The sequence below is a fragment of the Mercenaria mercenaria genome, chromosome 9 (assembly GCF_021730395.1).
Source record: "Mercenaria mercenaria strain notata chromosome 9, MADL_Memer_1, whole genome shotgun sequence".
In the NCBI taxonomy this organism is placed as follows: domain Eukaryota; kingdom Metazoa; phylum Mollusca; class Bivalvia; order Venerida; family Veneridae; genus Mercenaria; species Mercenaria mercenaria.
Window position 1 is genome coordinate 47054105 of NC_069369.1, and position 21421 is coordinate 47075525.

The 21421-nt window shown below is 35.4% G+C and overlaps 1 protein-coding gene across 8 annotated transcripts in view; it reads left to right on the forward strand.

Annotated features, from left to right (window-relative positions):
- Window positions 1–21421, forward strand: part of LOC123547042 (dynactin subunit 1-like) — a 54421-nt gene that overhangs the window by 15767 nt on the left and 17233 nt on the right. For 4 of the 8 annotated variants that reach the window (XM_053551337.1, XM_053551342.1, XM_053551341.1 and 1 more), the window contains 16 exons: window positions 761–868; window positions 1253–1349; window positions 2020–2098; window positions 2719–2983; window positions 3340–3441; window positions 5882–5971; window positions 6420–6633; window positions 7120–7205; window positions 7799–7926; window positions 8365–8479; window positions 8845–8898; window positions 9246–9377; window positions 9669–9752; window positions 14887–14913; window positions 16571–16636; window positions 17242–17344. In XM_053551337.1, the coding sequence (XP_053407312.1) occupies window positions 761–868; window positions 1253–1349; window positions 2020–2098; window positions 2719–2983; window positions 3340–3441; window positions 5882–5971; window positions 6420–6633; window positions 7120–7205; window positions 7799–7926; window positions 8365–8479; window positions 8845–8898; window positions 9246–9377; window positions 9669–9752; window positions 14887–14913; window positions 16571–16636; window positions 17242–17344 (1750 nt within the window). Of the gene's footprint in view, window positions 1–760; window positions 869–1252; window positions 1350–2019; window positions 2099–2718; window positions 2984–3339; window positions 3442–5881; window positions 5972–6419; window positions 6634–7119; window positions 7206–7798; window positions 7927–8364; window positions 8480–8844; window positions 8899–9245; window positions 9378–9668; window positions 9753–12545; window positions 12564–14886; window positions 14914–16570; window positions 16637–17241; window positions 17345–18879; window positions 18910–21421 lie in introns of all 8 variants that reach the window. The other 4 variants (XM_053551340.1, XM_053551344.1, XM_053551338.1 and 1 more) reach the window with 3 other exon arrangements.

The window sequence follows — 21421 nt, forward strand, 5'->3', positions numbered from 1 at the left end:
GATAAACGACATTGTGTCTGAAATCATTAGTCCTCCACCTCTGATTCATGTGGGGAAGTTGGCAGTTACTTGCGGAGAACAGGTTTGTACTGGTACAGAATCCAGGAACACTGGTTAGGTTAACTGCCCGCCGTTACATGACTGAAATACTGTTGAAAAACGGCGTTAAACCCAAAACAAACAAACATTACTGGCTGTGGATTGGAAAATTTGGCTCTCGGGATAACTTGTTTTGGCAGCAACTTGGCCAGGCCTAGTTACCACCTAGTCTTAAACAATGACCCTTTTGCTGGATATTTCCAACCACACCAAAGAAAGATTATTAAATGCCTTGACTGATTAAACTTGCAAGTTCTATATAGAATCACTTGATTGTGTTAGTGTTTGGTAAATGTACCGCTATAGCAAGAAATGATTATATAACTTTAACCCTTAGCCTGCTGCAGGTGAATTTAACAGCCTTTGCAAACAGCTTGGAACCAGATCAGACACCGATTAAATCGGCGTCTGATCAGGTTCCAAGCTGTTTGCTACTCTGACAATATTTCTTCCAATTTTGGAGCAAATTGAATAAACTTTACAATTTTAGCAGACGACATTTCCAGCAGACGACAATTTATCTAGCATGCTAAAGGTTAAAATAGCTTACTTATCTACTTTACTTTGCTTATGTGTAATAAAATTTCAGCTGCATGTGTTTTGTTGTTGTTGTAATAAGTTGTCAGAACTAAGTTATAACACATCATTCTGTATGTTGTAGGAGGCCAGAGATCACCTGGACAGTTTTGATCAGTACAAGGATGAGATGTCAGACCTTGCTGAAACTGTGGAAATTGCTACACTTGATAAAGAAATGGCAGAGGAGAAGGTATTGATTGTGTAACTAATACATCTAACTTCTATTGTTTTTTAACACTCCAGTATCATTAATAAGAAATCTTACAGGTTTTGATCTTTTGATAAGAAAGTGAGCTATTTTTTTTTGCTAAGATTTATTGCAACTGGAAGGAAAAAGAGAACTAAATGATACTTTTATATCAGAGTCGATGTAAAGTATTTTTGAGAATAAGTTATAATTATGTGGAAAATTTTCTAACCTGACTTTAATTTCAAACAAATGGATTTTGTATTGTCACAGTATTTTCAGTATCCTGGTAATATCATGAACTAAATGAAACTTTTTTCAAATGATTGAAAATAGAAATAATGAAAATAAAATAAATTTTTGTTTATTAACATGTGACAATTTCAGTGCGAGACGTTACAGCAAGAACTGGAGCAGTACAAGGAGAAGTGTGAGGAACTACAAGTCGACCTGGAAATATTGAAGAATGAAATCAGTGATAAAGGTAAAACACTACATTAATCTATGATAAGTGACTGTGTGATACCAGTTAAACAGAAAAGGGTTCCTATACATACATGTATATTTGTTGTTAACTTGTGCTAACTTCATTTTTGGTAGAAGAGATGGAAAATTTCTGGTCTGGAACAAAAAAACAAACAACTTTCAAATTTGATGAAGTACTGAAGAAGCTGGGGCCTTGGTGGCCTAATGGTAATGTTTGCTTGCTTTGAATCACTTGTCCCTAGCGACTTAGTTTAAAACTAGCATGTGGTTTAGAAGTCTTTCATGTGAGGCTGCCACATCAATGGTTTATGGAGGGTCAGTGGTTGTACATAATGATAGATTATCTAAACATACCTCTGTAGTTTCAGAAGTTGCATTCTGTGGTTGGTGCTCAAGTGATATTTTTTTGGGGTACAGAGGATCTTCTCACCCCATCGAAGCTAGAAAATCATCATTTATCAGTGTGATTTAAAACCGATTGAAATAAACAGAAAAACTGATCATATGTTTATTCCAATTTATTCAACAAACACTGCATGTTAATATAGTTATTAATAGAAATACATGAGGTAAAATGATTCAACAGCCATTGCTTAATTGATAGAATAAATTTTTTAAAGTTAAGTTTTACTATAATTATATTTTGCAAAATACTGTTGTGTTTTCAGGAACGGAAGGTGTGGCTACAGATTACACAGTCAAACAACTGAATCAGCAGATTGATAGATTGAAAGAAGCTTTAGTCAAGTAAGTGCTATTCATCCTAAATCTGCTGACAGGTAACTGCTTACCTGTTACCTATGGTGTAGTTATACACTAAAGCTAAATGCCAATGTTGTAATCCAATATACATTTTAACTCTTAAACAACATCTGTGTGCAGGTAATTCTTGCTTTGTCATTAAAAAAGCAAGTTGAAAACAAGCCACTGCCTTGAAGTGATCAGTAACATATGTGAAGGAAAATTTGGGTTTAAATGTGTTTAGGGCATACCACCTGCAGAATGAATTAGTTGTATTAAGTGTGTAATACATGTAATGAAAAATAAAAGGACTCAAAAGTCCTTACAAACCCGTTATAGCTGACTTTTGGCTATTTATATTTTATTTTATAGAATGTTTGAAGACTCTCAATTACTGACAACTTAAATTTTTGATAGATTGAATATCTGTTACCAGATCAGCTATAGGTGTTTTAGTGAACAATACAAAACCCTTAATGTTTAGTTACTTGCAGAAAACAAAATTGAATTTTGCAGCCTGGAAGCATTCCTTATAACTCCTTTGTTGACATGAAAATAATTTGTTCAGTGAGAAAAGAAGTAAGTCTTGTTGGAGATGTTTTCAGTGTTATGTATGTTACTTGCAGGATGCGTGACCTGTCCAACACTGAGAAGCATGAGAACCAGAAGCTTCAGAAACAAAATGAGGCGATGACGACGGAGATCAAACAACTGAAGAAGGATAAAGAACGACTTACAACGGATGTGTCGGCTCTGAATGAGCAGGTCATAGAGCTACAAGAGCAGGTTGATGCTGCCCTCGGTGCAGAGGAAATGGTGGAGCAACTGACGGAGAAAAATCTCACACTTGAAGAACAGATGCAAGAATTACAGGATGAGAAAACTGACTTGGTAAACACAACTAAGATATATGTAGTCAAAATTTATTTTCCTTGAATAGTTGTGTTTGGTAATTTATTGGTAGGCTTTGAGAAGATTGATTGGTCTTAAACATCACTGGGAGGATTTGGTCATAAATGAAAATAAAATGATACAGCAGTGAATGCAAATTTCTTGAAATTTTAAAATCAAACCTTCATCATAATGACCATGGAAGAGAAGTTAAGTCTTTTGTAAAATATATAGATCTGTAAACTTACGACTTCCATTTATACTTCTACCTTCTGTTTACACATACGGCATTATTTACACATGTGACATCATTTATACTTATTACTTTGGTTTACACTCACGACTTCCATCTATAGGAAGCTATGAATGAGATGAATGAAGAGCTTCAAGAGAATGCAAGAGTTACAGAACTTGAATTGAGAGAAGAAGTTGACCTTGCCAATGCTAAAACCATGGAGGTATGTTTCAGTGCTGTATTAAGAATTTTTGCTGTTCAGAGTTATTAGTGATATTAATCAAAATGTAGATCATGAAGACAGGTTTCTTATGACATATGTGGTTATAAATAGACATTGTTTTTAATTGTGACATTGTCGACAATGTTCAGGCATGACTTTAGGATTTTGCATATCAATAATATTAACAGCAGTGTTGTCCATTACTTATAATATGCAAATAATATGATTTGTAATATATGATAACCAGTAAAATTGCGGGAAAAATAATCAGTCTATTATCGGTATTATGTTCAAAACTAGCAAAGTTTCAGAAATTACTTTGTTGTCCAAGACCCATGCCAGTATATAAACTTCTTACAGAAAAGCTAGTTTTTATACGCCCGTTTGAAAAACAGGACGTATTATGGGAACGTCCCTGGCAGGCGGGCGGGTGGGCGGGCGGCGTCCACAGACTTTGTCCGGAGCATATCTTCTACATGCATAGAGGGATTTTGATGAAACTTGGCACAGTTGTTCACCATCATGAGACGGAGTGTCATGCGCAAGAACCAGGTCCCTAGGTCTAAGGTCAAGGTCACACTTAGAGGTCAAAGGTCAAATTCAAGAATGACTTTGTCCGGAGCATATCTTCTTCATGCATGGAGGGATTTTGATGAAAGTTGGCACAGTTGTTCATCATCATGAGACGGAGTGTCTTGCGCAAGAACCAGGTCCCTAGGTCTAAGGTCAAGGTCACACTTAGAGGTCAAAGGACACAAGAAAGAAAACTTTGTCCGGAGCATATCTTCTTCATGCATGGAGGGATTTTGATATAACTTGGCACAAATGTTCACCACCACGAGGCGGAGTGTCATGCGCAAGAACCAGGTCCCTAGATCTAAGGTCAAGGTCACACTTAGAGGTCAAAGGATACAAGAATGAAAACCTTGTCCGGAGCATTTCTTCTTCATGCATAGAGGGATTTTGATATAACTTGGCACAAATGTTCACCACCACGAGACGGAGTGTCATGCGCAAGAACCAGGTCCCTAGGTCTAAGGTCAAGGTCACACTTAGAGGCCAAAGGTCAGATACAAGAATGACTTTGTCCGAAGCATTTCTTCTTCATGCATGGAGTAATTTTGATGTAACTTGGCACAATTATACACTAGAATTACTTCCCTTTGTTGTTACTATAAATAGCTTATATCGTTACTTTTTCATTACTAGTCGTAGGGAAAAATCGAGACCACTTTTCTGTAGTACAACATGCATGTTACATCCAATTATGAGGTGTATTTTGACCAATCTCTACCTGGTAAAGATTTTTGTGTGGACTTACAATTTTTTTTTGGATTATTTTTTTTTTAAGATTACCTTCCCTTAGTTGTTACTATAAATAACTTATATTGTAACTTTTTATGCCCCCGAAGGGAGGCATATAGTTTTTGAACCGTCTGTCGGTCTGTCAGTCTGTCAGTCTGTCCGCAATTTTCGTGTCCGGTCCATATCTTTGTCATCGATGGATGGATTTTCAAATAACTTGGCATGAATGTGTACCACAGTAAGACGACGTGTCGCGCGCAAGACCCAGGTCCGTAGCTCAAAGGTCAAGGTCACACTTAGACGTTAAAGGATAGTGCATTGATGGGCGTGTCCGGTCCATATCTTTGTCAACCATGGATGGATTTTCAAATAACTTGGCATGAATGTGTACCACAGTAAGACGACGTGTCGCAAGCAAGACCCAGGTCCGTAGCTCAAAGGTCAAGGTCACACTTAGACGTTAAAGGTCATTTTTCATGATAGTGCATTGATGGGCGTGTCCGGTCCATATCTTTGTCATTCATGCATGGATTTTAAAATAACTACACATGAATGTGTGACACAGTAAGACGACGTGTCGCGCGCAAGACCCAGCTCCGTAGGTCAAAGGTCCTAAACTCTAACATCGGCCATAACTACTCATTCAAAGTGCCATCGGGGGCATATGTCATCCTATGGAGACAGCTCTTGTTTATAATTGACCGTAGGGAAAAAACAAGTGTATTTTAAGGTATCTCTACCTGGTAAGGAGTTTTTTTGTGGACTTAGAAAAACAAAAGACTTACAATGATTACTAAACAACCACAAAATTAAAATTCCATTTGCAAATACAGGTGCTAGAGTAAAGAAATTTGCTGTGACGGGCGTATATTGTGACATTCTGGCACTCTTGTTGAGTATAGCTTAAAATTAAGAAATCGGTAGTATTGAGTAAGAACTAGCAAATAATTCTCTAAGACTGTCATATTTAAATTTTGGAGATTTCAATAAATATAAAAACACTTTTGAAAAACAAAGACTAAACAAATCTGATGCATAAATGCGATTGAAAACTGCAGTGGAACTTTTATTTGAAATGTATTTCATTAGTTTTGATCTATGCATTAATCAATGATTTTCCAACTTTGAATTTCAGGCAGTAAGGAAGTTGGAGGCAACACAAGAGTCCATGTCAGATTATGAGAAAACTATTACAAAGTTTAGAGAACTTGTTGCCCAGTTACAGGTCTGTATAACAAAATATCAAAGATGTTTTTTTTTCATTTTGCCCATAAGGATCTTGGTTATATCTGGCTAAGAGTATAATTATTGTTAAGGAGAAACAGTTCTCAGCTTGTGTCACTCAGGGTGTTTAATTCTTCATATGAGGAAGCCATTCCGCTGGCTTACGGAAGGTTAGTGGTTCTACCAAGGTACCTGCCCATGATAAAATAATGCATGGAGGGGCATCTTGTGTCTTTCTCCATTATCAAAGCTAGAAAATCACCATGTTGATGTGATGTTAAACCCAACACAAAATATATATATATATTAAATTTTATTGAAATTATTTCGTATTTAAGGCCTTTTCAGCAAGATTGTTTGTATTTTGAAGGCACTGAAAGTGGAAAATTTAAAGAACATAGGGAAAACTACTCAAAAAATTCTTGTATTAAGAATTAAGATATTTACAGGACACTATAAGGGAGCTGAAGAGCAGGTCGGAGACGGAGACGAAGGTGGAGTCGCCTCAGATTGAAATGTTTGACTTCAAGACAAAGTTTGCCGAGTCCAAGGCATTTGCTAAGACAATTGATATGGAGTTGAGAAAGCTTGATGTGACTCAAGCTAACATGCATGTTCAGCTGCTGCAGTCATTCATGGCCGAGTCCTTCCTTAGAAGAGGCAGTAAGTCACATATTCATCTATTCTTTAATTTGAAAGCATGATGTATGTAATATCAAAAACAAGTAGGTTCACAGATTATTTGTATGGAATTAGCTTGAATGCACCCCCTTGCACAAATTTATCATGTAATCCTGGCAAATCTCTATGGAATACATCTTGTTCTATGTCATATGGCTTGAACTCAGATGGCTGGAACTTGTATATTTGTATACCATACTCCTGGCAGTTATAATATAGTGTGCATCTAATTGTACAAAGGTGTGTGTTGTTAGTCAGTTTACACATTCATTGATACTGAGAAAAGATATTCAAAGCTCAGTCACTTGATTTTGAGGCATATATGTCTCTGGAAGAAAAGTTGACATCACAAGCATGAAAACACAAGAAACATGAGAAATTTAAAGAAATAGTTTTTTTTTTACATTTAAATCATGTACATTGCTGAAACAAGGAAGTTTATATATTGATTTAATATATTTTTTCTAGGTGACCATGATGCTCTTCTGGTGTTATTGATGGTTCCCCGAATAATAAGTAAATCAGAGCTTCTGGCTACACAGATCAGGGACAAGGTATCGTTTCATTTGTCTTCAGTATTTTCATGTTTTTAATGAAAGAAAGTTCATAGTTATAGGCTATTAATTTGTGTCAGATAATATGCATAAGTGCTGCAGTGGTATTATTGCCTGACTTAGAAGTACAATATTATTCTGCTAAAGAATGAGTGCATATCTTTTTATGCAGAACTAATAATCTTTTAATAACATACCTATCTACATATATATAGACATGATGAATTTATTAAATAACCAGACTAAAATTGACAGTACTGATGTAAGTAACAAAAAAATAGCACATAATAAAATACCTCATGCACCCAATTTAAAATTGGAAAAATATTGACGTTTGGTTCCTCCCGGAACGTTAACAGTTGTGTCTCTAGAAATCTTTTTGCCGATGTTAGGAAGTTGTAGTTTACTGGTTGGGAACTGAATATATACTGCTTTGATAATAGAGGGTACACAATAAACACCAGTATGTACATGAAAAGTAATTTTGCAAGTTAAAGAATGGCATACAGTTACAAGGCATTTACAATATAGCTGGATTTTTTATTACACCAGATAAGACAGTTTACCATCTTATGAGTTTACCTTTATTTCAGTATGAGATGATGACATCATTTGACCGAGCTACTGTACTGAAGTCACATAAGGCAGAACAAAGTAGCTTTGCTAATCATATGATCATGATGTTGAACCTTCTACAGAGTGTCATGAGACAGTATGAAAGGTAGAGTTAACTTCCCGAGTAAAATTTGTACTCGTTCAAAAGATCACAAACATAAATATGTATTTGATACATTAGTCCTCCTGTTAAACTTGGGGGTGGGGAGCTCTTTAACTTTAAATTTCCATCAGTTACTGGGGTAAGAAGTACATTCTAATTGCATGATTTGTTTGTCAGTTAAAAATGAAGAAAATCAAGTATTGTATATTCTCCAATATACAATGATTAACACGTTGACTGGGCAGGGTATGTTATCACGTTAATTGCTGCATGGCGTCCAGTTCATTACTGCTTTGGTAAATGAAGTCCAGCATTTTTTCTATCAAGTATATTATAATGAGAATAAGCAATTATGCCTTATTTTATTTTGGTGTCTAATTTACAGCAGTTCATCGTCAGATCCTTGGACATTAACTACTTTTTTATATCTTTTTTTGACAGTGCTTTGAAGACTTGTAGTGTAGAGCTGTTCCTGAAGGTGGGGACTTTGCTGCCAGAGATGGCTGCGCATGAGAAGTCTTTGGACTACTTCATTGATCTTCTTCGCAAAGATCAGGTTTGTGATATATGACTAGAATCTTTAATCTGTGTGTTACTTTAACAGAATTCATACTTTTGTTGACCTAATGCTTTGACAAAAAAAAAAAAATTACCAATATTGCTGAAACATGGTCTTTTTTTTTTGTTAAGATATGGCATCTGCAAAAATGCGTACATTAAACTAATAGGAAATCAAACATTTTATTGTTGATATCTATAGGTGTCGTAAAAAAGTAACTGTGAAATAAACAATGAAGAGAAGGAAAATTTGGACTGACTTGGTGAATAACAATTTTGGAAAAGAATGAATTGTTACGATTTCACTTCCAATTTTAATCATATATCTATTTGAAAAAAATATATTTTGTTTTCTTTCCCCAGCTGGATGAGACAACATCTGTTGAACTATTGGATAAGTCCATCAACTTCTTCCAGGTAAAAGGATTAAATGTTATTTTTTTGTGTTTTTGGTTGGTATGTCATTCTTGTTTGATTTTGTCAGAAATCCCTTTGTGGTTTATACACACACATTTCATACAGTTCTTAGATAGTTAGTGTATAATTATGGATGGTGTACATTCTCTTTAGAAAATGTTGCATGGTTTTCAATTGTACTTGGTACTTGTGTAACATTTATGTCAGTAAATGTTCTCAGTACACCCATGTCATAAATTTCAGCACCTAAGGTCAGTACACCTGAGACGTATAATTGTATTTATATCAGCAGCTATATTTGTGTCATATATGCAATACATAGTACATCTGTGTCATATCTATTTCAGCAACTGTACTCCGTACACTTGAACAATGAGGAGATCAACTGTACAACATTTATGAGTGACCAGACCAGACTTGTTCTCAGTGCATGTGACTGTGTCAGTACAGACATTGGCAGGGTGAAAACTCTTATACAGGTATTGAAGATTGTTTGGTATCAAAGATTTGACACCTCAAAAAAATACAAACACTGAATGAATGGAAAAAAGGAATGAAGAATAAAACAAAACCCTTAAATATAATAGTGTGTGGGAATCATAGCTTTGATTATTTACATATGGTTTAAAGTATGCATGTAAGAAAGCCATCAAGCTGACTTGTGAAAGTTTTGTTGTACACTAACGTAGTTGCTCTTGACTTGAAATAATGCCATGAAAGGGTCTTAAATTGTGTTGGTATCAGACAGATTGAATGTTATATTTTGACAGCCTGGACAGGAGAGTACAGAGATTTCTGTGTTGTTACGAGACCTGGAGAACTACAACAATGACACAAGGATGTGTGCTAGAAAGGTAATACTTTCCTGTTCTTATTGTTGTCTATAGAATCAGTTTTAGACAGTAAGGTATTGTAAGTGTTGTAAATTACTTATTTGCTAACAATTACTATTTTGGCATGTTTAAGCCCCAGTCACCCACAGTTTATGTCATATTGCTGAAAGTAAAATTGGAAACATGGTTTTAGCATGTTTTGTCCCTGTTAATTAAGGAGCATATAGAGATGCAATGTTACATCAGTATTACACTTTTTAAGCTCATGATCCTTCTGACAGCATTTTAAGAACATGCAAAACATAATGAAAGATTATTTAACATAAACATTTTTCTGTCAGAATATCAATAAAGTAGTTAAAGAGGAAACATTTAATTATTAATCCCCCGCCGTGGCGGAGGGATTATAGGAATGGTCTGCGTCCGTCCTTCCGTCCGTCCGTCCTTCCGTCCATCCGTCTTTCCGTCCTTCCGTCCGTAACAAAATCGTGTCCGGTCCATATCTCCTAAACCCCTTGAAGGATTTTCATGAAACTTGGGTCAAATGATCACCTCATCAAGACGATGTGCAGAACCCATGAGTCAGACTTGTCGGTTCAAGGTCAAGGTCACAACTCGAGGTCAAAGGTTTGAGCCTCCCATTTTGTGTCCGCTCTGTATCTCCTAAACCCCTTGAAGGAATTTTATAAAACTTGGGTCAAATGATCACCTCATCAAGACGATGTGCAGAACCCATGAGTCAGCCATGCCGGCTCAAGGTCAAGGTCACAACTCAAGGTCAAAGGTTTGAGCCTTCCATTTTGTGTCCGCTCTATATCTCTTAAACCCCTTGAAGGAATTTTATAAAACTTGGGTCAAATGATCACCTCATCAAGACGATGTGCAGAACCCATGAGTCAGTCATGCCGGCTCAAGGTCAAGGTCACAACTTAGGGTCAAAGGTTTGAACCTTCCATTTTGTGTCCGCTCTATATCTCCTAAACCCCTTGAAGGATTTTCATCAAACTTGGGTCAAATGATCACCTCATCAAGGCGATGTGTAGAACTTATGAGTCAGCCATGTTGGCTCAAGGTCAAGGTCACAACTGAAGGTCAAAGGTTTGAGCCTTCCATTTCGTGTCCGCTCTATATCTCCTAAACCCCTTGAAGGAATTTTATAAAACTTGGGTCAAATGATTACCTCATCAGAATGATGTGCAGAAATTATGAGTCAACCATGCCAGCTCAAGGTCAAGGTCACAACTAAGGGTCGAAGGTTTGAGCCTTCCATTTGGTGTTCACTCTGTATCTCCTTAACCCCTTGAAGGATTTTCATCAAACTTGGGTCAAATGATCACCTCATCAAGAACTCATGAGTCAGCCATGTCAACTCAAGGTCAAGGTCACAACTGAAGGTCAAAGGTTTCAGCTCTGTATCTCCTAAACCCCTTGAAGGATTTTCATGAAACTTTGGTCAAATGATCACCTCATCAAGACGTTGTGCAGAATTCACGAGTCAGCCATGTCAGTTCAAGGTCAAGGTCACAGCTAAAATCAAAGGTTTTACCCTTTCACTATCCATAGCAGTGGCGGGGGATTTAGCTGTCTTTCAGACTGCCTTGTTAAACTTGTATTAGTAAGGTATTGTTCTTTGCATGAAACAGTGTTGTAATAGCTCATTTCCTATTGCTTGCCAATTATTTTTCTTTCCAGTTTGTCAAAGTTTATATGTTACAAATGCCCACAGTGCTTCTGTTTAAAATGTGAGCATAAATTAGATATGCAGATCAAGACCCAGGGTTTTAAATCTTAGTTTGAAGACCAGTCTGAAAATGCAATCTTGTCATTGGTCAGTTTCAAGATCAACCTCAGAGTCAACCAATCAGTTGCCAGAGATTTTAGACTGGTTTCCAGTTTTAGTTCTATTACCTGGAACCCTAGATATGAACAGTGTAGCGATTCGTTTTCTTGATGCAGCTTCATAATTACAATTTTTTGTTCTATATATAAATTTGCTTAGATTGCAGGATTTTATTCCAAGGCATCAAATGAGCCGCGCCACGAGAAAACCAACATAGTGGCTTTGCGACCAGCATGGATCCAGACCAGCCTGCGCATCCACGCAGTCTGGTCAGGATCCATGCTGTTCGCTTTCAAAGCCTATTGATATTAGAGAAACCGTTAGCAAACAGCATGGATCCTGACCAGACTGCGCCGATGCACAGGCTGGTCTGGATCCATGCTGGTCACAAAGCCACTACGTTGGTTTTCTCATGGTGCGGCTCAAATTAAGTCAGTTGCCTAAATGTTGAAAATATCATTCTGATGTTTTTCAAAACTGAATTCATAATATTGAAAATTAATTTCAGTAGCATTTATTCCAATACATAAGAAGCAAATTAAGTCAATTGCCAAAATGTTGAAAAAATCGTTCTACTTTTTTCAGAACTGTGAAATCATAATTCTGAAAAGTTATTTTCAGTAGCATTTCTTCTTCAGAAAGTAGAAGCATTTAAGGCCTTAGAATATTTTGTGATTGTCTTTTTGATGATATAATCACAGAGAAATTCTCTTCATCAGCAGACAGATGGTTGATAAGTGACAGCTAGAGAGCTGCACAAGTGAACTTTAAAAGTTCCTTTTTTGTTGAAAAGTTAAGGTTTTAATCAGAAAAAGTAAAAATAATATGTATTAATCCAACTTTCTGTCCACCTTTGAACAAGCAGCAGTCTGTGAGGAGTGTTTCCTAGGCATGAATATACAGAATTATTGTGTATATCGGTTAATATAGTACAGAAAAAAATCAATGATAGATACTATAATATTATACAACAGATACAAAATGCAGAACAGGTAAATTGGTGCTGGTTATCTGGGACAGGGTAGTCACTATGATAAACACTTTATCTTGAGTTTATACTTGGTCAGTGACAAATAGAAGTTGTATTTTAGGGGGGAGGGGTTACAGGTAGATCCATGGCTAAGTGTTTAAAAACTTGCGCCATGCCTACTAAGAGTTCAAGTCTCACTTGAGTAAAACTCCTTCGAATGTCAGAAGCCATCAAGCTGTCTTACAGGAAGTTGATCCAAGTGTCTTCCCTGCTTGGGTGTTCCTTCGTCAGTGCAGCTATATGGCTTGTTGCGGGTATGGGATAAAAGCCATGCAACAAAAACATGAAACAGGAATTTTCATATCTGTTGACACCCTGGCTAGGAAGAGCTGTCAATATAGAGTATGTCAGATTTGTCCTCCACCTCTGTTTCATGTGGAGAAGTTGTCAGTTACATGTGAAGAGCAAGGGAATACCAGTAAGAAATGGAATGCATTTACACGAGAATGCTAATCCAGGCTGCAAACATTCACATATCACAATGGGTGTGTAGGACTACTATAATTTACAAAAAAAATAATTCCATTGACCAAGCTTTTAGAATTTTTCAGTTTCAGTACAATGTAATTTTGAGTTCATATATACTTTTATTTTGTTGTTCATAGAATATTATGTTCTGAGATTGATTTTTTGTTACTGAACACAGGTCTCTTGATTTATACTTAGATGTGTTTTGTAGTACATAATTAGCACTTTTTGTTTTATAATTTCTGTAGAGCATTCTTCATATACGAGGGTTGGTGCTCACACTACTGTTTCAGTTCGATTTGTGTTCTGTTTAACCTTTACCCTGCTAAATTTCTGAAATGGATTGGTCTATCATTCAGTATGGGCATTACCACTTGTTTATTCAAGGGACTATTCACTGAAAATTTACAGACTGAATAGCGAACAGTGCAGACCATGATCAGCCTTGGTCTGCACGGTTGCAAAGGCAGAAAAACTTGCTGCCAGCAGGCTAAAGGTTAATATTTTTGAGGTAAATATTTTTTATGGAATATATCATGGTAGGCCTTATTGTTAGGGTAGCTGACTTTCAGTTGTAATTGTCAGTTTTGCTCTGCTGCTTTACATGGCTCCATGATTAAAAAACTAACTTAAGAGACCAATTTCAGAATGTAACTTTGACATTAGTTAATTTTAAATCTGAGCTCAATTACAGTGTAGACACACTCAACTGCCATATGTACTGGTATGGCTTGTTGATTAATAGTGAAAATTATTACATGACTCCTTACATAATTGCTGGTCCATAGTTTGTACTATTGAACGGTATTAAAGTCAACACTCAATTTTCTTGGACTTAAGTCAAAACTCTAAAAAAAATAACCAGAAAATCTATTTCTGATGTCATGTAATCAAACAATAAGTGGCTAGCCAAACAGTACAAACTTGGAACTGTAGACTTAGGGCAGTTAGCTAAGCTGCCATATGACCTATAATTGTGTCGGCGTGACGTTAAACCCAACAAAATGAAATAAATTGGCCAGTTAGCTTTTACTAATGTCTGGCAAGCTGTTCAAAAAGTGTTTTATCACTTGATTTAAGAAAGCAGTTTTCACTTTTGTTTCAAGTTTTGACTTTAGCCCAGCAAACATGTGTTGAATATAGACTGGTCACATAGCAAAAACTATAGAATGGTGATTTATTATAATTATGGAGTCATGTAATAATGTATATTAATTTGTAAGATACTATAACTTAGTTTGATATTTCTGCTTCGCACATTCACTATGAATACAAGCTATGCATAGGTATGTTGTGCTGCAATCTGACTAAAGTACATATCCTATGCTACGCTTAGGATCTGAACACGAGCTGTTGATAGCCTCGTTCTGACAACCCTTCCGCTAGCCAATCAAAAGCTAACTTACAACATTCTGCAAGCTTAAAAAAAGCCTTGGTTTTTGATATCTACAATTCTTATGTCGTAAGATGTCAGATAGCCAATTAGCTCAGTCGGTAGGGCATTTGCTCTGTAAGCGAGGGTCCCGGGTTCGAACTGTGGACCGACTGCAAACTTTTCTTACTCTTTGACATTCGAACAAGTCATCTGATTGGTTCAAATAAAAATAGATTTACGAAAATAAAAATAGCAATATTGGAAATCCAAAATATACAGAAGACGAATGTGAATGGGTCATTCTCAGATCTTCGTTTAGAAGATCAAGCACTTTTGTCAGATTGGTTGTGCTGTGTTCTGCTGGACATAATGTATAGACGTGACACACTCAGTTGTCATATTTCAGGCTTAAACAACACTATAAGTTACATTTATATTACAGCTGCATGCAATGACTATGAATACTGTGGTAGGTATATTGTGCCGTGTTCTGCTGGACTTACAAGTATAGTCTAGACACACTCATCTGTCACATGCTAGGATTATTTAATACTTAAGTTAGAACATTGTTATCTACTTTTTAATATCAGAGATTAAATTAAAGAAAAATAAGAAAAAGCACCAAAACAAACAAAAGAAAGACAATGCTTCAAAAAGTTTACATAGAAAAAATGCACAGGAAAGTTGCACTAAGAGAAGAAAAATATTCAGTGAAACCATTTTCTATCTTTGGATCGTACTGTTTTTGAAGATATTTTCTCTTCATGTTTTCTTTAGGAAATTGATGGAAAGTGACAGTTTTTAACACACAATATGTAGCAATCTTCAAAAATATGTAAAGAAATAAGGTCATTAGAAAAAAAGCAGTGTTAGTCTTTTGTGCATAACGTCCCATAGAGTTAGAACAACACTGAGTAAGACTTTTGAGAATTTTCTGGTATCAGTATAAAGTATTTGCTTATAAATTAGACATCTATAGCAGTAGGAAAGCAGTGTTTAAGAGCAGCACCCTGTATAAATTTGATGCCAAATGTAACTAGTAACATTTTGCTGTGATTTGCTTAACTTAGTGAACATAATGATAGGTTAGTAACTATATATAATGCAGTTTGCAGTTTAGCACATAATGCAGATGTTATTTCCAGGGACTTGTAGTTTATCCCAAGTGACCAGGAATATGAAAAAGATAATATACATTCTGAAATGAAAAAGAAACAATATATACACATATTTTTCTCTCCCCCATCCCCAATTCTTTTTTTTTTGCGTGTGTGTGGGGGGGGGGGGGGGGGCGCAATTAGAGTTGCCCTTGTCCGTCCCAATTTGTGTTGTTCATATTTCAAAAGTGTCAGACACAGAGTCATCAAACCTCACAGGATTGTTATTCAGCATGGGAAGCAGTGCACCAGGCATTTTAATTTGGATTTCACAGTCCGACCAGAGTTATGGCTCTTGACTTAGTGAAAATTATGCATGAAAAGGGCCTAACCTTGAGTCTTTAAACCATATACAGTGACAGGAGTGGGGGGCACCTGTGTCCTATGGACACACATCTAGTTTCAATTAATTCCAAAGCTACAAACTCAATATGACTTTTCATGTAATGTTTATGGAACACTGAACTCTTGTTGATACTAATTTTTTAAAAGGAAGACCTCTGTGGTTGTGGTATTGAATGCTCAACACAGAGGTTGTGGGTTCAAGCCCCACTGGGGCCATGACATGCCATCAGCACTTTGTTTTTCCAGGAAACTGACTCAAGAGTAATTCAAATAAGCTTCAAGCTTCACATCAAACTTAAACTTAACTGCATGGAATATCATTAATTTTTACTTGTGATTTAGTATAAGTTAAATTTAAATAGAGATATAATGTGTTTATTTTTCATTTCAGTATGTAATTCATCTTCTCCTATGAAGATCACTCGTTTTAAAGAGAATATTCATGCATTTCCATTAAATGTATTTGTTAAAATAATTGCTAACATTTTCTCTCCAATATGGTTGTTGTGTTTGTGCAGTATCTCAGATCAGATCATCTTAACATCATCTTTTTAATTTCATTACAGTGTAAGAATAACTGTATTATATATCAATATCTTGATTGTTTTATTATATATCGTGTAGGTAAAGAGACGACTTCCACAAGGAGACTTTGCCAATACCGCCACACCACTGAACTTCAGTAAGGAGGTAAGTGTTTACTCTGATAATGGTTATGCTGTGGCTACTGCTAGTGATGGTGATGATGAAAATGTCATTGCTGATGATGTTATTATTGTTGTTTTTGATGATGATGACATTTGTGTTGTTGTGATGATGATTCTGATGGTGATGATGGGAGTGTTGTTGTTGATGATAATTACAAGAATGTTGTTGATGATGATGGTGGTGATGGTGATGGTGATTGTGGTAATGATATTTTACAATAAACAAACAAAAATATAAGATGGCTCTACCTGGTACCTAGCTTACACAAGAGTAATGATTTGTAGACTACAAATGCTGATGTTGTAGGTATGATTCCAAGGTGGGACATGTCTTTCATGTACTATTATTAGCTATTAACTGTTGTTACATGTGAGACACTGTATAATTCTACAGTAACTGTAAAACTTACAATAAATGAATTACAACTTGCTGTAATTTACATAGAAACAAAAGTTGCAAAAGAATAATAAACATTGTTATGGTAAAAAGTGTTTCTGGTCTAGAACTGTATGGTGTAACAAACACTTATTTTCATGTCTGTGGAGTAATAATAAGTATAGACTTCAAGCATCTTGTGATAACTTCAGGTACAGGAGTTGATACAGGAGACAGCGGGTCATATCCTGAAGATAGGGAAGACATTACAGCACCTAGCTGTAGGAGCCATGCAGCAGGCCGCTCTTCTTACAGGTATGTATCAAGTTATCTTGATTTGTAGATACTTTTCTATATACCCAAGAATAATGCTTCATTCCTATTTGTTGTGTCAATCTGTAGCTGTTAAAATTAAGCTACTAAGTATTGTGTTTAGTAAAGTGTGTTTTCAAGAGTATTTGGTGTAATTCTGAGGAAAAGGACTAAGTTGAAGTTGTCATTTTTTTGCAGATTAAGTTGAAATTACTGTTTTGTCTCTGTGGAATATATTTATTTGATTAGTATTTTCTGTGAAACTGTTGTAAAAATTTCCAACATCGTGAAAACATTTTGTGATAGATAGCATTCATGAAAAAAAAAATCTTAAGCTATTTGTTATTTTGATTTACGTTCAAAGTATAACCTCTCCAGAGCGGCCCTCTCTTAAGCATAAACCTCTCTATAACAACATCATTAAAATTTCCCTAAACTGAAATATACTATCAAATTTACCTTGCTAGAACAACAACCTCTACATAACAGTCAATATTTGTATCTCCCAAAGGGTGTTGCTCTACAGAGGTTGCACTGTATATATATTGACATGATATTAAAGCATAGCCTGTTTTCCTTGCATTTGTTAGCTCTTTCCATTTATTCTTTACATTTAATTTTTGAATTAAGAAATAAATTAATTAAATGGTACTATCTTATGTTAAGTACTTTCATTGAATTTTGATGTACCAAGTCATTTTTCGCAGAGTTAAAGTAAAACATGAAACATTATCTAGAAGACTTTCAACCATATTGTATTGTTTTACTTAGGTCGGACAGGTAGGTCTCGATAATAGGTCAGGGTAGATGCTAACATTGACTTGAGGTGCACTCGGCATGGATAAAAATATTAATACAATTTTAAGCTTTTCATTTGATTTAACTAATGTTTTATTTTTAGTGCAAGCTACATATAGTTCAACATACTGCTCATATCATTAAAAAACAGAATTTAGTTGATCAGCTTAGTCCATTGAACAAAGCAGCTTAGATCATGTATAAAAGGAGCAGACAGCTTAAATCATAAAATATGAGTTAATCAGCTTATGTCATTCATAAAACTAAATTGTTAATTTACATCATTAAAAAACTGGTCATCTTAAAAGAAGAATGTCTTTCATTTAAAAATGAAAACCCCCAGGACTTGTATTTATGATTGTGGGAAAATTGCATGTTTCAAAATGTGCAGCTAGGAATAATGTAGATGTATCATGTAATTTATTAAAGCTAGTCCATAAAACAACCTGTTGCAGCATTTCAGCACTTATCTTGATATATATTTTTATGAAGCCTAATATTTTAACTGCCATTTTAAGCTTTTTGTTGCTATTTGTGTTATTGATGTATAAAAAGTGTTTTTAGTTTTTCTAATACAATACTATATCTATATTTATGATCTGGTGTTTCGTGTAAAATTTGATTTTCTTATGAATTCTATTTTTATTAGTAAATTTTATTGATTATATATTACTATTTGTGTTAACGATTTAGTTATTTGTTATTATTTACATTGTATATTGACTGTTTATTTCAATTAGATGGGACGTTAGATTTAGACAAGTATAAAGGTAACATTGCTTGGCTCGATTTCTGTTGAAACATGTCTGGTTCTGATTGAGTTGACAATTGTTATCTTGCGCATTACATAGACAGATAGATAGTTTACCTATTATAATTCAAGGTTGTGGACCACCTGTGATTCCAATCAGCAGTTTCAGTCTGCATTCTTCTGCCATTTCCTTAGAAAATTGGAATGATTGCTCATGTTTTATGCCCCCGAGGGCGGGCATATTAAAATTGCATCTTTGTGTGTGTGCATGCATCAGTGTAAATTGTTGTCTGGGCTTTAACTTCAACATTCATAAGGGGATTTGAAAATAATTTGACACAAATGTTAACTATATTGAAAAGGTGGGTCACGCTTATGACCCGGGTCTCTCAGGTCAAGGTCAAGGTCACATAATCTTTTTGGCACATGGAGGGATTTTGAAATAAGTTTGCACAAATGTTCATCTAATCCCAAGGGTGTGTCAGGTCAATGACCCGGATCTCTTGGGTCAAGGTCAAGGTCACAGTTTGACATATCGCTTTTCTGCATGCAGTGCAGACAACTGCAGCGTTCTTGGGCACGCTTCAGGGGCATTTGTCAGTAATAGTGACAGCTCTTGTTCTGTCTGCCAAAATAGCATAATTTCAGAGAATAAAGAATTGAACTGAAATTGCTGATTGTCATTATGGGTCCAGTACCATGCCTTAATATCTGATTCATATTCTTGATAACAGTGTTTTTCATTGATTTATTTTTATTAAATTGAAATTATTGTATCAGAATTTACATATATTTTTGAAGATCTCTGGGAAAAGTAAAGAAACTGGTCTGATTTCATGGATATTTGAGGTGATTTTGAATATATTGTCAAAAACAGTTTGTCAACATTATTTCATTGCAAGTTTACAGAAATTAAGCATCTCAGTGTAGTGAAAAGGAATCATTTTCATTTTGTGATTAAATCTTGGGTGCCAGTTAAGTGTAAAATGAAGATATAATTCAAAACTGGACACATATACATCAGCATCAGAGTCTAAAATTCAGATTAATTTTAGATTTGCAAGCGACAGATATTTTTCTACAGTGCATTCTGTCCTGCTGACAGTTTGCTGAACTTTCTGTTTGAGTGTTAAAATTTCATGAAATCTATTTCAGATTTACAAAAATATGTAAAAAAAAAATGTCTTAATTTCAAACATAGAACATTGCTGAAATATAGCTGAAAATGAGCCCAGAACTTCAGTAATCACTTTCATGTTCACAAAATACGTTGTTCTCTACCAGTCAGATTTCATCATTGGCCATGAAATAAGCAAGTTTATAAAGATACTTTAAAAATGCTTTATTGCTACCTCTGAAACTCTATAAAATTATGTAATGATGCAATAGGCTTGTTTTCTGAATAAAAATATTTTTATAAAAACACTGTTACAGAATGCTATTTGAATCAGTCAGTTATATACAAGTACCCCATCTCAGCATGCAACAACCAGAATGCATTCTTTTTGTACCCATTCTTAAACAGCAAAGACTTTTCATATCTAAATATTTTCTGTACGTTTGTCGTAAGGACAATAAAGAAATGGAGTCATTTCACTAATGCTACAAGAAGGAATAGAATAATGAAATGATCAAGGTTTTGGAACACATTTACAGCCAGAAGTATGGCTGTGAATACTAGGGCCTCCTTGGCCTAGTGGTTGAGGCCACCGACTTAAATCACTTGCCCCTCATCAGTGTGGGTTTGAACCTTGCTTAGGGCATAGAATTCTTCATGTGAGGAGTCCATCAGGCTGGCTTACAGAAGGTCGGTCGTTCTACCCAGGTGCCTACTTGTGATGAAATAATTTCTGGATGGGCACATATGCAGTCTTCCTCCACAATCAGAAGCTATAAAGTCACCCTATGACTTGTAATTGTGTTATTGTGGCATCCAACAAAAACAAAACAAATTGCTGTGAATACCTGATATCTGGACATGTATTCTTTAATGTTTGAAGTCGAAAACTTAGACTTAAGAGCAGCAAATATTCAGTTTATCTGAACTTTATTTATAGTAAATTTACACTGATGAAATCTTACTGAGGTGTCTGTAGCAGCTGTACATTGAACACTCATGTGAAGTTCCATTATAATATGACTGTGCTGATCTAAAACTGACAAAGCAAAAAGAAAATAAGCATTTTAAAAGAAGTGTTAAGTCTCAAGTTGCAGACTTTAAATTTGATGAACTATGGCCCTAGTCTTCTGTTAGAGATTGTGTTCAAAATGTTCTGTAAAACACTTTGACATAAAAAATATCTGTTGGCTGCCCCAGCTTCTGTATCATATAGGGAAGTTGCGAGTAAATGTACTATTTTACAACTGTTGGTATGGGTATAGACTTAGGCAACCGAGTTTTGTAAGTCTAAAATTAAAAATACGAAGTGGCTCAGCTTTATTGCCACTTGAAATGCAAGTTTATAATTGCTGGTGGCCTAGACATTTGTATAAGTTAGGCCCAGTGTTAAGGTTCTGTCATCTTTATTATA